The sequence below is a fragment of the Hyaena hyaena genome, unplaced genomic scaffold (genome assembly GCF_003009895.1).
Source record: "Hyaena hyaena isolate Hyena2069 unplaced genomic scaffold, ASM300989v1 scaffold_159, whole genome shotgun sequence".
Classification (NCBI taxonomy): domain Eukaryota; kingdom Metazoa; phylum Chordata; class Mammalia; order Carnivora; family Hyaenidae; genus Hyaena; species Hyaena hyaena.
The window spans coordinates 2,015,791-2,033,751 of record NW_024080791.1 but is presented as its reverse complement, the minus strand read 5'-3'; the positions used below and the strand labels follow the sequence as shown (position 1 = coordinate 2,033,751).

General features: G+C 37.0%; 1 protein-coding gene across 3 annotated transcripts in view; it reads left to right on the top strand.

The window, feature by feature from the left end:
• PDE1A (phosphodiesterase 1A) overlaps nt 1–17,961 on the top strand; it is a 322,853-nt gene that overhangs the window by 218,338 nt on the left and 86,554 nt on the right. For all 3 annotated transcript variants that reach the window (XM_039239650.1, XM_039239653.1, XM_039239651.1), the window contains one exon: nt 5,406–5,519. In XM_039239650.1, coding sequence (XP_039095581.1) covers nt 5,406–5,519 — 114 coding nt within the window. The remainder of the gene's footprint in view (nt 1–5,405; nt 5,520–17,961) is intronic.

Below are 17,961 nucleotides of genomic sequence, written 5' to 3'. Positions count from 1 at the left end.
CTTCTGCTAATGTTTTCATCTGGTTTTGTTGTAAGGGTAATTTTGACTTCTCAGAATGACATAAGATTAGGATATAGAATTTTTCTGGAAAAGTTTGCAGAGAACAGGTATTATTTTTCTCTAAATTTTTGTCATATTTCACCAGTGAAGTCACTGGGACCAGAAGTTTTCTTTATGTTGACATTTTAAACTGCAAATTTAGTTTACTCATTTCTTTTTGAGCTTTGATAGTTTGTGTCTTTTAAGGAAATTGTTCACTCTATTTGAATTATTGAATTTATTGGCATAATGTTTTTTATATTAATGTATTTTAATAATGACGGTTTTACCATCCTTGACTTCTAATTTTATCATCTTTGTTATATTTGGGTCAAGTTTGACTGATTCATTTTTATACTCATTATGGATCAATTATCCTGCTTCCTTGTAGTCCTTATAATTTTCTTTTATTGGATGGAAAACCAACTGGGAAAACATCTTGTATACAAAAGTGAAATTATAAGGAAACCAGAGAAATTTCAGGGGTTTTTTTTTATAGTGAGGAATAAATAAAATGTGGTTTAGTTTCTTTTTTTTTTTTTAATGTTTTTATTTATTTCTAGGAGAGAGAGAGACGGCGTGAGCAGGGGAGGGTCAGAGAGAGGGAGTCACAGACTGAAACAGGCTCCAGGCTCTGAGCTGGCAGTCAGCACAGAGCCCGACGCGGGGCTCGAACCCACGAACCGCGAGATCATGACCTAAGCTAAAGTCGGACGCTTAACCGACTAAGCCACCCAGGCGCCCCATGGTTTAGTTTCTAAGTTGGGGGAGAACACAATGGATGGTAATCGTCAAAGGAGTTATGATAAAGGTAGCACCAAGGTATGCCTATTTACTAAACATAATTCAGGTAGTAAAAGATGGGATATGGAGAAAGGTATTTCAGTAAGAGAGAAGAGCTTCAATCTAGGATGGTGTGAGAATGTTCGAAGAACAATAACCAAATCAATTTTCTTAGGGTTGTGTAAAATTGGGGTTGTTTAAAAAAAGTAATGGATAGGGGCACCTGGGTGGCTTAGTCGGTTGAGTGACTGACTTTGGCTCAAGTCATGATGTCACAGTATGTGAGTTCGAGCCACGTGTCAGGCTCTGTGCTAACAGCTAGCTCACGACCTGGAGCCTGCTTCGGATTCTGTGTCTCCTTCTCTCTTTGCCTCTCCCCAACTTGTGCTCTGTCTGTCTCTGTCTCTCAAAAATAAATAAATGTAAAAAAAATTTTTTTAAGTAATGGGGAATGTATAACATCTCATCATTTGGCCATATTATGTGCATATTTCATGCAATCCCCAGAGACTGTAAATACCTTGAAGACAGATACTGTGTTTGTTACACACACAGGTAAATGTGTGTGTGTGTGTGTGTGTGTGTGCGTTTATATATGCATACATATTTATTCTTATGTGTATTCAAATATATGAATATAAATATATAAAATAATTTATATTATAAATATATATATTTACAGAGCCCAAAACATGGTAATAAATGCTAAATATTTATTTAACTGACTGGGGTTTTTAACACCTTTTTGGCAATATCACTGACTTCTAAATAGCTGGTCTATGTTGTTTGATAGAACAGCTGTTAATTCATTTGCTACCCAGCAGAGTAGCCAGTGGAGTCCCCAACCACAGATTAGTGGGCCAGAAACTGCACAGATTAGTGCACAGATTAGAACATCTAACAAGTCTACTTAACTTATGCTTTGGGAACCATAAAAACATACCAAGACTTTAAGAACAACATTAAGAACACTGTTTTTCACTATGCTACCTTACTTTGATGAAAGAAACCAAATCATTATTAAAAAAGATGTTTTACTAGATTAAGAGAACCTGTTCATTTTATTCATATGACTGTGATTCCTTTTTTAGTTCTGAGAATTGGCTCATAGCACGACTTAGGAATTAGGTAAATATAGTTTTTTAAAAAAATAAAGGGGCGCCTGGGTGGCTTAGTTGGTTAAGTGTCCGACTTTCGCTTAGGTCATGATCTCGCGGTTTGTGGGTTCGAGCCCTGCGTCGGGCTCTGTGCTGACTGCCAGCTCAGAGCCTGGAGCCTATTTCAGAGTCTGTGTCTCCCTCTCTCTCTAACCCTCCCCTGTTCATGCTGTCTCTCTCTCTCTCCTAGAAATAAATTTTGAAAAAAAAATAAAACTCACTTTTAGCTTGTGGGCAATACAAAAGTAGGGACTGAATGNGCTGACTGCCAGCTCAGAGCCTGGAGCCTGTTTCAGTCTGTGACTCCCTCTCTCTCTGACCCTCCCCTGCTCACGCTGTCTCTCTTTCTCTCTCCTAGAAATAAATAAAAAAACATTAAAAAAAATAAAAATAAATAAATAAATAAAATAAAAAACTTGGAGGTGCCTCAGAAGCTTAGTCAGTTAAGTGCCTGACTCTGGATTTTGGTTCAGATCATGACTTCACGGTTCATGAGACTGAGCCCTTCACTAGTCTCTGTGCTGATAGTGCGGAGCCTGCTTGTGATTATCTCTTCCTGTCACTCTGCCCCTTCTTCGCTCTTGTATGCACATTTGCTGTCTTTCAAAATAAACTTAAAAAATCAAAAATTTGTATAAATATATGTAGTAAAGACTTAATACTTTAGAACCTACTAATTTATAAATTACCATCATTTGAAAATGAATAATAAAGATGTTTGACCTTTTTATCTATTAAGAGAGTTAAATAATAACCTAAGTAAGATGGTTGGGGATTATTTTATGCATAAATTGACTACAAAAGCAAGTTCACAACTGGAATAATAATTATATAAATTATTCCATTAACCTGCTGTTCTGATTATAAATAGTCTTTTTACAATGAATAGTTTTCCTTTTTTGCACTCATGAAAGGCAATTTGTTGCATACAAGCAGAGGATATAAAAGAGGAAGAAGTCCTAGTAACCCCCAAATATATATTCCCTTCCAGTCTTTTTGGATCAACATAGTGAGTTTAGGAGCGTGTGTGTGGGAATGTGTGTAGGGGTGGCTATGATTTTGTGCTAATAACCTTATCCAACTAGATTTTCTGATTAGGTGGTAAGACCTCTTTGGAGTATATTTTCAGAGCAATTTTTTTTGTCAGATTATATAGATTTATACCCCTATTAAAATATGAAAATGCATAGCCTTTATTACTTTTAAACCACATCAAGATGTCTCTGTGAAAGAGGTTTCATCAGGTCTGATCTGATGATGGGATGATACCCCTGGGGACAACTGCAGACTCTCATGATTTAGGAAGTATACCTGTGGGCAGTTTCCTGGGGACATCCCCTCTCATTTTCTATGGTGGTTTCACCATTTTTGAATTATTTTCAGTCATTTCTTATACATTTGACTTATCAGTAGAATTGGGCTCAGTTGCACATAAAAGTCTCAAAATCATAGTAGTTTAAACACAACATTTTTTTGTTTTCTCATATGAAATAACTCAGAGGTAGGTGACTTCATTCAGGTGGATTCACAGCATGGGGACTCAGGCCACTTCCATTTTCCTTATCTGCCATTCTTAGTGGGTAATTTCCGATTGCCAGGTCGCCTCATGACCCTAAATGCCTACTGGAACTTCAGACACTTCCATTGCATTTGGGCGGTAAGGAACTGGCAAGGAAAGAAGAGAACCCCTTCCACCTGAGTTAACCTTCTTCAAAATAATCATTCTGGAAGTCTTACTCAACTACCTCCTGTTAACTCTCCTTGGCCAGAAAGCTGTCAAATGACTCTATCTGACTCCAAAAGAGCCTGAAAAAATGTAGATTTTTTAGTGGAGAGAACTGCTAACTCAAATAAAAATAGAGTTTATTTATTCACAAGAAAAGAAGCAATCATCTGAAGTACTTATTGCTTTTAAAATTAAGTCATACAAACACAAAATACAACCAACTTCTACCAAGTACTTTTCACAAGAAGGATACATGACGGATATATTTTTAAGTCAATGCAGACTTGTGAATTCTTTCTTTTGCTCTCACACATAAAAGGCAGTTTCACTAAATATAATGTGCTTAGGTCATAAACATTACAAAAATCTTAAAATGCTCCATGTGTTCTTACTCCATTATCATCATGTTCAGACAGGCTGTTTTTCCTGAGTAACCTGCTTTAGTTGTTATCTTTGTTTTGTTTTGTTTTGCTGACATTTAAATGAGACTTATTTATTAATACATAGATTTTATTTTGCAGTGTGGTTATTTGCTAATATTTTATCATACAAAACTGTATGATACAAAAGATAATTATTTGTAGATTCCTGAATAAGAAGTTTTAGTCTAGGTGTGCTGTCAGAACCCTTACTGAAATTTTTAACTTGTCTTTACATCCTTATCCTTGATATTGGAAATTATTCAAAGTAAATTTTCAGAAAATCTGCTACACTGTCTTTAAGACAATGCCTAAAAGTAGATATACTCCATTCTCTCTGAAATACCTTTGCTCAGGAATGGAATTAAATTATGTCTGTTGACTTGGGAAAATGGATAAATTGTCTTCACATTGTTCATCTATAGTATGTAGAGAATAAGGAATATGCTTTCCTTTTCTGCCTAGTATATAGTAATATCTTCAGAAACACTTGGTTTGTAATTAAGGCGCAAAAGTTTCTAAAAATTTTAGGAAATTATACAAGTATTTGTATTATCTCACTACATGAGGTATTTATTGCTGCATAAAAAATTAATCCCCAACTTTAGTGACTTCAAACGACATTAATTATCTCAGTTTCTGTGAGTCAGAACTCCAGACATGGCTTACTTGATTCCTATGCTTTAAAATTCCTCAGAGAGTTGGGAACATTATTGTATGGACAAAAGCAAAAGAAAATATTGGACAGATTGGCCTCAGGTGAAAAATCGTTTCAGTAAAAATATTACTAAAAATATTCAGAAAATTTCTCATCATAATCATATTTTCTCAGATCTTTTGCCTTTCATTTTTGTTGTTACTGCTATATACAGTGAATAATTGCTACAATACTGGTAAAAAGAGTACCCTTTAAATAATTTTTTACTGCCAGCTCTAAAGAAGCAGAGCAACCATAAAATAAATTCTAGTATTGGGTATATACTTTTATGGAAATACCTATATTGTTTTGAATTTTCAGAAAGACTGTCCTTGAAATGTAGTACCTAAAAGAACAATTGACAGCCCTAATATTATTGAAAGGTGAATATAACTTTTAAGAGTTGTCTAAGTGAGAAAAACTGATCTTAATTTTATCAAAAAAATCCTCAAAATATTTCTATTTGATGACCTAGAAAGATATGCTAATCATTTAACTTGATTTGTGTATGTAACATTATTTTCCATATTATTATAATAAGTCTCCTTTTATTTCTCTCTTTTTTGACTACTTTTTTTCAACAGACTAAGATGCTTAGTGAAGCAGCTGGAAAAAGGTGATGTTAATGTCGTAGACTTAAAGAAGAATATTGAATATGCAGCATCTGTGTTGGAAGCTGTTTATATTGATGAAACAAGGTAAGTTTTAGCCTCCTTTCCATTTTGTCTTCTTTGCCTCTCTCCCTTTTTCCTCTTTCTTGGTCTTCATTTACCTCAAACATGAACTTAGCATATCTTAGTCAAGAAGCCAAAATCAAAATCTTATTAAAATTTAAAGAATTTTTCTTCATGTAGCTACTTAATTGGACTATGATTCTTTTTAAAAAATACACATTTTAATCCAAATACTTAAATATCAAAAAATAGTCAAATAATTAAGTTATAAAATGAACAAATTAGAGTCTCCTCTCTCTATATACTCATTGCCCTTAGGCACAGATTTGCAAATGTCAGAGGTAGATGTAGGCTTATACCCATTTTTACTGATGTATGGGTTTTCCTATTATTTCAAGATCTCAGAGTTCCTTCTGAGAAAATGGGGATCACATTCTCATAAGATGTACCTATCAAACATTCTGCAGGGCTTGTTAATAGACAGTCCCAAATATGTACTTGATCACCACCTAAACCTCATCACCTAGCCTCATGCTTAGCAGAGTGGTAAGGAGATTAAGAAATGGGGATTTATTTGAAGAAGGTTGTTGGCCTAGTGCTGCAGCTCTTGACCAGGAAATTTGCCTTCCAGTGGTCATTTGGCAACGTTTGGAGACATTTTTGGTTTGTTTGATGAGAGTGTGCTACTGTTTAGTGATGGGTAGAGACTAGAGATGCTGCTATAAATCCCACAATGCAAGGGAAAATAGCCCATGACAAAAAATTGCACAACCCCCATGTGTCAATAGTTAAGAAACCCTGGCCGTAAGAGAGAAGTGTGCATTTTCCCCTTTTTCTCTAAGGGAGTACTTACCTCAGAACCTGAAGAGAGGGTCCTGAGGATCCTACTGCTAATAGAAAACATAGTAGAGTTTGATATGACAGTTTGTAACATATTTCTGCACTATCTCTTGGAGTTTAGAGGGTACTGATTCTCATCTCAACAGAGGTAAAGGTGGCAGGCTAATTTGGACTACCTTGAATTCACAGGTAAAAGGGACACTGTGGAGGGAGAGAATAAGCTCGCTCCAGAGTGTAACATAGAAAAGGCACTGAGTTTTCCAGTCATGAGGCAGATGAAGTAGGGGTCTTTTAGATGGACTGACCAGTATTGAAAGACAACTGCCTTCAGAAGGCGAAAAAGAGGTTGCATGAGGTGATTGTTGAATGAACCAGGGAGATGAAAGATTCAGCTCAAATATCAGAGAACACATAATGGTCAAGGTACCCTCGTGGTATAGCAAGTTCTGTGAAGGATACACAACCCAGAAGAAAAAAATAACCAGCATTTGGGCATTCATCACATAGATGACAACAAATACACCAGTCTTGCAATGCCCTTTGACTCCTGTATTTTTCTACCACTCCCACCACATTGTTGAATGGTGAGAAACTGCAGAGTGAGTAGTGCTGGTGATGGAACATGGAGAGTGAGCATCCATCATGCCCCTTCCCTTCCACAGGTGTCCATGCACGAGTCAGGTGTGAGCGTGGGGGAGGGGGGAACTGTTAAGCTGGAGGTAAAATTGAAGTTTCTTTTATCTGAGTATAGTGGACTTAAACACCACACACACACACACACACACACACACACCACTGTTGTTTCACAGGTAAAAATTCACATGATTAAAAATCAACTAATATACTTTCTGCATTTCACCAATGAGAGAACCAAAGCTCTTAGAAGTGAACAGGTTTTCCAAGGGTCACAGACTTCTGCTTTGGCAAAGCTAGGCACAGAAACTAAGGTATGACTTCTGCTCGTGCTCTTTGTGTTCTTTCTATAACTGGCTCCTCGCAGGCTATTACTGTTGAGCAGGATGGTTTTTAATGACCTCTTAAAAATTAAGACGACAATGTGTAAAACATTCTGACAGTTGGAATGGTAGATCCTGGAAAAACAACACCTAACATTTATTACTAAAAGCCTATTATTGTAGCTTGCTCTGTGCCCAGAAATTTTTGAAGCATTTTAATGCACTATTTAATTTAATTACATCAGCAATCTCATGGGATAGAAACTTTATAATTACCATTTTACCTACTTCATGCATAACAGGAAATGCATTGACAGAAAAGATACACAGCTTACCAGAGGGAACACAGAAAGTAATTTAGTAGATTTAGGGGCTTGGGCACCCACCTTTAGGGCTTGACTGTTAAGCACAATTCTCATCTGCTTCCTTTCAGTAACATCTGACTTTGGCGACTTCGGAGACTTACTGGAAATTTTTATGAAAGCTCATGTGCTGTCAGGGTTGTCAGAACCAGTGGTGTGGATGGTGTTTGCATCACTTCCGACTCTGCCTTCAGTGATGCCACATTGGTAGCTTGAAATTGGCTACAGTGGGAGTATTTCTTAGCACCATAGAAACTGGGAAATGCAATAAGTCAGGATTTGTTGTTTTGGCAGAGCCTGTGGTTTAACATTTACCATCACGTCCCTTGTTAAACCTAAGAGTATCTCTTATGTATCTTCTAAGGCTGTGACTTTATGATCAAAATATCAGCTCAAGAAATTCTAGAGCAGCAGTGCTTGATATGATTTGATTTCCAGTGGACTTACTAAGACACAGCAGTAAACTGCAAATGTTTCTGTTGAGATGTGTATATGATTATTAAAGTTGTGTTTGCCTTTGGAATATTAGTAAAACATAATGATTTAGAAGGCAGAGGGTTGAAGAAACATTTATTTGCTTTTAAACTTTAAATTAAAAACCTGCTGACTTCTGAGACATTTTTTAGTGGAAAATTCTCTTTCTAGAAAAAATGGTTGAGTATTCCAGAGAGGCATGTTTTTGAAATTTGGGCTGGATTGCACAAAAAGATCAACACCTAATAAAGCAGGACAAAACAAATTCTGAATCAGTTTAAAATCCATGTACACACACACACACACACACACACACACACCTTTCCTGCGAAGCCTTAGTAACTTCAGGGTTTCAGTTAAGAAAACAAATTAAAACAAAAACTCTCTCTTGAAGGGTGATTTAAGTGAGAAAAATAGAAAGAGTTTCTAACAGAACTTGAATTCTGACCTTCTTTGAAGGATTATAGAATAATTTCCTAATGAATACAAGTGTTTGTTGGTTTTTTAACAAGACATTTTCAAATGTAAATGCCAAAATTTTACGAGTCCTGTTTTCAGATATTTCCCTAGAGGCTATTGTCTTTCAGAGCTGCACAGTTGTAATCCAGAAACATGTGGCCTTGAAAGAGAAAGAGGGAAAAAAAACTGTCTGATTGCCCTTATTTGGATTTGGATATTGCCAGGCAAAATAGCATCCTTGGCCTCACGAATTGCTGTTCATAAGGAGAGGCAGGTGGCTATCTGGGCGGTATACTTTCAGAGATGGATATTATGTTTACTGATACCACTGAACAGCAGTTGAACTTCTCTATTTCCTACTTCATCATTTGCAAAATAAGAATAATGACAATGCTGACCTCATAGGGTTCATCTGAGGATTAAATGCAGCACAATACCTGATAGAGTAAAAGTTAATTAATAACCACTATTTTTATTGTACTAATAAAAATGCAGATACCTTTAGGATACATATATTAAGATATATAACTCATACTTCCTAGTGAATACATAGAATGATTTCTTAAAAATAGGTTTTGATCCTGAAACAGAAAATGAAGACAGGTGGGCTGTAGTTATATGGAAATGAAAGTAAAGTCTAAACTGATGGAAAGGAATCTTAATAGGCTACACCTCCTGATAAAAACGTTTTCAGTTGAGTTTTGTGTCTTATTAAGTCTAAGGGTTCTTAACTTTGTGAGAGATTAACTTGAGCTAGAATGCACTGATGTTAATCAACATTCCCTGAAGTTATTCTGGTAGAAATCAAGTGAAGTCTGGGGCAACTTGGAGCCCAAGTCCCTTGAAATCATAGAGTTCAGAGATTTACCAAGGAACATTCACTCATGAAACAAATAGTTACTGAGTACCTGAAATGAATACCAGACACACTGGTCAGCAGAATCAGAAGTACAACTGTGCAAATAGTTGGTGGCTAGAACTGTCAAGAGTCATGAAGATCTAACTAAGCACAAGGACAGATACTGCAAACAAGAAACAGGGAGGTTGCATGTTAGAGAGAGAAAACAAAGCACACAGACAGATTATAGGAGAAAACACTAAGTAGCAGCACTAAGGCAAAATCAGAGGGAGTAACATGGGGTAAGAATTGTACAGAGTTAAGATTCCAAACTGGATATGATTAGACTTGTGGTATTCCTTTAAGTTTATGAATTTTGTTCTTTGGCAAAGCTCCCCATGCTCATTCTTAAATACATGACTTCTAACAAAAGGACTATTTTTTAATGTCTGGAAAATGCTAGATATATAGCACTAAAGTTCAGAAATATAGTATCAGAGATGAGGATTTGGGGATTATAGCACAGAGGTCTCAGATTCTGTTATACTTTATTTTGATTTCAATAATTGGAACTCCTTTGCTATTTCAACATGATTCCCATCCTACAGTTTTTGAGAATGGCCAGTGAGTGTTTACTTTTTTTTTGTTTACCCATCTTCCCTGGGTCTTAGTTTCCTCTGCAGCCAGGTCTGTCTTCAGAATGTCGAACTGTTCCTCTGCAGGTCACCCATTTTCCCCTCAAATCCAGAAATTCATAGGTGTGTATCACTCCTAAGCATGAGCTTAATACCTTCTTCCAGTTTCCTAAACTGATGCTAGAGTCAGCTGTAACTGCTATAAGACCTTCCTGATGGATGCCTTCAGAATCCACAATTCAACCCCTTCCCTAGAGGACCCCTACCAGGGATTTCTCTGAATCCTCTAATGTCCAAGCCCACCTTCCAGAAGCCAACTTATCCCCTATCGAAGTGCCTTTCAACATGTTTTCCTATCCTGAGTTCAGGACCTCAAGTTCCAAGGCCAAAAGAAAGGAAAGGGCTATCAAAATTATGTCAACCTGTGAATTCATCTCAAGGATAAACAATTATGTTCAAAGACTATGCAGTATAAATCCATATTTAGGAAAAAATGACACTTTTTCTAAAAGACACTGAATCTGCAGTGCTATAGCTCTGCTCCCAATGAGGACAACTGTGTACATTACTGTTGAGAGATGGTTATCCTCTTGCCATTATGTTGTCTCAATCTTCTCTATGCTGGAGTAGAGCTGTTGCCTTATTTTTCTATAACTAAAGGACCTATTCAAAAGATTTTTCATAATACAAAAGAGCAATCTGCCTCTGAAGATAAAATAAAGCCTCTGTAGAAAAACAACACATTATTTTTGACTTTTCAAATGTGCATTTTTCTCACTTCCAAATGCTTTCAAAAACTCTTGGAGTTCCATCTCAATATAGGTCATCATGTAACCCTAGTAAGTGAAGTCAGGGGACAGTATGAAATGTCAAACAGGAAGGTAGTCAAGGACAGATATGGAAAAGACAGACATTGAAAGTTACTAGAGAGGAGACATCAGAGTAGCATATATAGAAGCAGGAGGTGTATCTGAAGATATGAAGCACCAAAAGCCAATGGAGAGCTGGGTTACTAAAGAAGGTAAATCAGATGCCGCAGGGAGAACCACTGGATGCAGTTCGGAGATTCCTGGTGACTCTGAGTGGAGTTTCAGTAAAGAGAAAAGCCACCCAGATTATAGTAGTGTGAAGAATTACTATGGAACAGCTCAAGAAAAAAATGAGATTATTTTTCAAGAATTTGCCAGTGTAGAAAAAGTAGAAATAAAAAAAATTTATTAGTGGGGACACTTGTTTGTTTGTTTCATATTTTTTTATAGAATGGAAGGCTTCCATTAGCCTGGAAATGAAGAGTAAAAAAGAGATTTGGGTTAAAGAGAAATAATAGTTATGGAAAGATTATGTAGAGAAGTTATCCTTAGGAAGTGGAAAAGCATAAGTGGAAAATACAGATAAAGATGAGCTAACTAACTAGTACACAACCAAGGCTCTTCAAATAAGCAAAACATAAGTAGCATTGCAAAATCAGAAAGGTTAATTAGTATTTATTTTAAACTCGGTTGTTCAGCATGGGTAAGAGTGCTACAATAATTATAGCCAAAATATAGGCCATAGAGTATAAAACTATGGGTTCAATGTGACAATGGAGAGCAAACTCGTCGTGGTTAATCACTACAACGTGCACATCATGATGGCACTTACTTATGTGTATTCCATGGACATTCAGAGTTAGCACAGGCAAGAAGGGAGAAAGAAGAACAGGACTAATGAACACTTACCATGAATATTTCAGTTATAAGTGACAGGAAGCCCAATCAAATCACCTTCAAGAAACTCTCACTGCCCATACATTGATGGCTAGTGCTAACTATAAGCATAGGTGACTCCAGATTAAACGACGTCTGGGGACCCACCTCTGTGTTTTGCTTGCTTTCCGATAGTCTCCTTCTGATCCTTTGAGTGGATAGTATTCTCAAGCTTTATATCCTCAAACCTTCAAATCCAGCAGGAATGACAAAGGGTTTCCTTCCCAGAGGCTCTGACAAACATAACCTTTATGTTTCATTGATTCTAGTCAGGTAATACATGTATTCCTCAAACAATATATCCAGGGGAGTTGGATATACAAGTACAGTGGTCAAACGTCTCATGAGGCAGGAAGAAGATCAATTTTATATAAACCTCATGCCAAAATAATGAGAAAGAATGAAACTTTGCCATTTGCAGCAATGTGGATGGAACTGGAGGGTATTGTGCTAAGTAAAATAAGTCAGTCAGAGAAAGACAGATATCATATGTTTACATTCATCTGTGGAACTTGAGAAACTTAGGAGAAGACCATGGGGGAAGGGAAGGGGAAAAATAGTTATAAACAGAGAGGGAGGCAAACCATAAGAAACTCTTAAATACAGACAACAAACTAAGGGTTCATCGGAGAGGGTTAAGGAGAAGGGAAAATGGATGATGGGCATTGAGGAGAGCACTTTTTGGGATAAGCCTAGGTGTTGTATGTAAGTGATGAATCACGGGAATCTACCCCCAAAACCAAGGGCACACTGGATACACTGTATGTTAGCCAACTTGACAATAAATTATATTAAAAAAATAAATCTCATGCCAAAGAATTCAGAATGGGGGAAAATACTTTGCTAAAACAACGACAGCTTTGTCCTCTCTGAAGTGAAAATTAAAATGTTTATGTTAGAGCCACACGTAGGGAACCTGGATCAAGATCTGTGTGGGATTTAGAACAACTCCTATCCAGATTTTGCTCCTACTAAGGATAAGCCTCTGGGCAAGTGTTTTTGTTTCTTCTTTCTCTAGTCATTGGTTTTCTTACATTGAAGATGAAGTCTCTAGCTGCTTTCTGTTCTGGAATTCTGTGGTTTTATCCATGATTGCAGAGTACCCTATAAAGATCTGCTATGAGCAGAGTATAAGAGCATGCATAAGAGCAAATGGTTTTACCCATGATTGCAGAGTATCCTATAAGAGCATGCATAAGAGCAAATGATAAGGGAGCTGCTTATCATTTGCTTAGTGAGGGAGCATTTACAGATATGGGCTCTTATATATTAGATTGCTTTTATTTGGATATCAAGTTGAAGGGTATGTGCTAAAACACTGTTGGAGCTCAGTGAATCACTAAAAAGCAAATTATGATTTTTATGAACTCCATTTTTATGGTGTCAGTTGTAGGGAGGGGTGGTTGTTTGGAGTGATGTGTTTGTAGGCTGTTCTCACCCTGTGGATGGAGTGTGAAAACCAGGCTTAGAAAAAGTGGCAGTACATTTTGGGTGATTTTCATATTTTCTGTCCATCTGTGGTGTGTTACTTTCTACAAACTTTCAAAAACAGCCTCACTGGTGAAAAGGGAAAAAAAAATCTGACCAGATCTTTTGGGAGATGACTAACAAGAAAAAGCTCCATGTATTATATAAAATATTACTGTTTGTGAAATTTGGGGTCAATAAAATACAAATAAATATTTACTGGATTTGAAAAAATATAACTTTAAATATTATTATTTTCTAGTAATGATATTAATAATAATTGATAATTATACCAAGGCAACATATTATCAATTTGCATTTATGATTATATATAATTTTCAAAAAAGCTTATAAATTAGATATTTATATTATTTCCACTGTAAAATTAAGAAACTTGAAGCATAAAGAAAGTAAATGGACTTGCTTAGGATCATATAATTACTACATGTCAGAGACAAGTTCAAAGTTAAATTCAACATTCATTCTTCTCTTCTTCCTTGCCAACAGAACTCATTCTTTTTTTCAATTGTTTATTCTTCTCTGCAAAGACAAATGATTCAGTGAAGACCAATTCCAGGCCCAGGGTCACAGGAAGTGAAATCTTAATTGATTTAAACCAGTAATTAGCCTCCAGCTCCCTAACCAGTGAGTTTATATATGGATGTATGATGCAGTTCTAATCAAAGGAATATGAAAGGAATACTGATGGGACTGTGGGCAAGCTTTCCTCTCCATAAAACAGGAGTCCTGTGCCTCTGGGTTTTGCTGTATCTGGGTTCGATGCTTAAAACTGATACAACCATATTGCCATAAGCATAAAGCTAAATCTAACACTAAAAGTTGACTGCATAGAAAGGTGGAGGAAACCTGAATCCTTGATGATGTTATCGACCTGCTGACTTTAAAACTAAGCCCTTCTTGGATTCAAACCTACCTTAGTTTTCTTCTTAAGGAGAATAATAAATGTCCCTATTAATTAAGTCACTTCAGGTTAGGTTTGATGTCACTTGCTGTTGAGAGCATCCTAATAGCCACATAGGTCTGCCATGTTTCAAAGCTCAAATTCTTAATCTCTTAATCATCCAGGGAGTCATCTTATTCTAATAATAAATCCTAACACAAATGTGTGATTTCTAAGTTAGCTACATAGAATTCACACTCCATTTTCCTATAAAACAAGGTAATAGGTTGATTCAGTTTCCAAGGTAGCCCACTAATATATTGATTCCATGATATAGCTAAAGAACAATACATGGCCCTTGGGCAAGAATCAAGTACTGGAAAGTCAAATACTGAAGACTTCTCATTAAATACAAGTGCATTTCCTAATTCTTTACCAGATTTTGTCAGTAAGCCTACTTCCCAAGTGTATTTTGTCTCTGTGTACTCTCCCTCACTTTTCTCTCATCTCCATCCATCTGGGCTGAGTCACCATCATCATTGAGGCTGTCCGTCCTAGACACACACCAACCAGCTCTGCATTGGGATCTTGCTGTCCTCCAGGTCCCCTCAGAAATGGGGCCTGGAGGTGGGTGGGGCATCCAGCTCTCTTCTGTTTCAGGATCCTGGGAAATTATTTGGGGTGTGCTGTCACCCTTCTCAGGGTTTTTCGCAGTTTGGAGAAGGTCAGGCAGGATTCAGCAGCACTTCTCCAGATCCCTTCTGTCTTCCTTTCTGAGTCCTCTTGTTTAACTGAAGGCATCTTTGCATATACATAGGAATGGAAACCCTGCTCTGACTCATTATATACTCTTCCACTGTCTTTGCCTGAGCCTCTCCTCCTTCTGTGGCATCTTAATTTTGAAACTCAAGGAATAGGAGTTTTCCCCCTTTAGGTAATTGTGTTTTGTATACAACTTGAGTCCGCACTATATGGACAAAGAGCCACAGGGCAACAGCAAATATTTATAAAAATATTTTGTGTATCAGTTTTTCACATATGAAGCAGGGCCTGACTGAAAATGTTAACATATATAACATGTACATCAAAATAAACAAAAAAATGAACTTCTTCCCTCTTCTAACCACTGTAAATATCTGAAATTTAACAACCAATAAAACTAGAGATTTTCCGCCTATGTTTTAATACATTTATTTATTTATTCAACAAATATTTGTGAAGGACAGTCTGTGTACAATGATCATTAATTTTGCTTTTGTGTTCGGCTATTGGTAACTCCCTCTTGTCATTCTTGTCATATTTTAGTGTCCTAAGTCTAGAAGGAAATATATTCTTTGTCTTCCCTTACACTCCTGTCCTCCAAGCATATTACAGCTCTTCTTATTATCCATGCTCCACCCCTCATTTGAGAAATCTCCTTTTCTGTTTTGCAGTTAAGTAACATATAGATAATCCTTATTTGTACCATCAATATAAAATATTTATTAATTAAGGTACCTTCCCCAAACATCACCAACATTCCTTATTTCTGTCACTGAAATAATGGGCAAATGGAAATAACAGTGCTGCTTAATCTACATTATGGAACATAACTAAATCTTGTTTCCTTGGCAGAGGTATTTCATTAGTTGGCAAGCTGTAAATGGGTGAGAGCAGTTCTCAAACTTCAGTGCTCATGACAGTTATTAGGAGGGCTTGTTAAAACAGAGTGCTGGTGGGGCACCTGGGTGGCTCAGTCGGTTAAGTGTCTGGCTTTGGCTCAGGTCATGATCTCGCAGTTCATGGGTTTGAGCCCTATGTCGGGCTCTGTGCTAACAGCCAGCTCAGAGCCTGGAGCCTGTTTCAGATTCTGTGTCTCCTTCTCTCTCTGACCCTCCCCTGCTCATGCTGTCTTTCTCTCTCAGAAATAAATAAATAAAAATTAAAAAAAAAAACAAAAAAAACAACAACAGAGTGCTGGTCTCTACCTCCAAAGTTTCTAATTTAATAGGTCTGGAGTAGAGCCTTGAAGTTCCCAGGTGCTGCTGATTCTGGTGGTCTAGGAACCACCCTTTGAGAACTAGAGTCCTAGAGGAATTAAAATGAGGCTACAAAAAAAAAGTGAAAGAATGTTAGAAATTTAATTGTTAGAATTGTAAGGTTAAGAATGTAGCCCAAATATTGTCCCAAGTGGTACATGAGATGAGTTTGTGCTGAAATATGTCCTTCAACTGGGAAATTCCACCATAGAGTAGGGGCATTAAACAAGAGGTGCTAAACTGGACATTAGCAGTTCCTCACAGCAGTAAGTCTTGGGCACAGGGGAGACAGTCTTGTATTTTGATTTGTGGTGTGGTCATCTCTCTTAGATCTGGAGAACTATAGGTCCTTAGCCTTTATCTCTGGCCTACAGGCCACCCTTTTCTTCCAACCTAGCACTCTTAGGTAATCCTTGGAAAGACACACAGTTATATGAAGAATGGAATGCCTTTCTCTTATGTGTCAGTTCTCTAATTAGAAGAAGTAACATATCTATTCCTGGGACAATGAGACAGGAAGATCAACACTAGGTAGATATTGCTGTATTGTGATAAGATATTTATATATATATTTTATATATATTTATATATACATATAACATCAAAGTTATCATCTTAACCATTTTAAAGTATACAATTCAGTGGAATTAAGTACATTTACAATGTTCTATCATCTCTACTCTCTACTTCCAGAACTTTTTCATCATCCCAAAGCAAATTCTGTACCCATTAAATGACAAAACCCACTTTCCTCCTCCTCTCAGCCCCTGGAAACTCTGTTTAGTTTTTATTTCTATGAATTTGCCTATTTTACTAGGTAAAATTTTAAGGTAGGTAAAAGTTATTTTTGGAGATTCCTCCTACTGCCTCTTTATGATCCACAGACTCTTTTTTAAGTTTATTTATTTTGAGAGAGATAGAGATCATGCAAGCTGGGGAGGAGCAGAAAGAGAGGAAGACAGAGAATAAATACCAAGCAGGCTCTGAACTCGTAGTGGGTTCGATCCCATGAACCATGAAATCATGACCTGAGCTGAAAACAAGAGTCAGACGCTAAACCAACTGAGCCACTCAGGTGCCCTTGATTCCTTTTTAAATAATTTTCTAATGTTTGTTTATTTGTGTGCATGTGTGTGTGTGTGTGTGTGTGTGTGAGAGAGAGAGAGAGAGAGAGAAGAGAGAGAGAGAAAGAGAGAGAGAGTGCACAAACAAGGGAAGGACAGAGAGAGAGGGAGACACAGAATCCCAAGCAGGCTCCAGGCTCTGAGCTGTGAGAACAGAACCTGATGCGGGGCTCAGACCCATGAACCACAAGATCACTGCCTGAGCTGAAGTTGGACACTTAACCGAGTGAGCCATCCAGGCTCCCCAATCCATAGACTCTTTATGTTGTTCTTTGGCTCTCCAAAGTCCCTTTGAAACCCATCCTTAGATTAGGGACGTTAAATAAGTGCTGAATTCTTCCCATGATGTCTCAAACTCTTCCATCCCCATAACCAGACACCTTCCTTTTTCTTCATGTCAGAAATAGAAGTCTGCTTAGCCTAACTCATGAAGGTATGTAAATATTGAGGGTTCTTTGAGGACTTGCTTTGTGACAGACACTTTTCTAAGTGCTTCTGTGTATTTACCCATTCCATCCTCACAATCCAACCATGAGGGATACAATTATTATAATTTCTCTTTTATTGACAACAAAACTGAGACTCAGGATAAAGCATGTTTTCTAAGACCACACAATTAACAGGTGATGAAGCCAGGAGTTTGACTC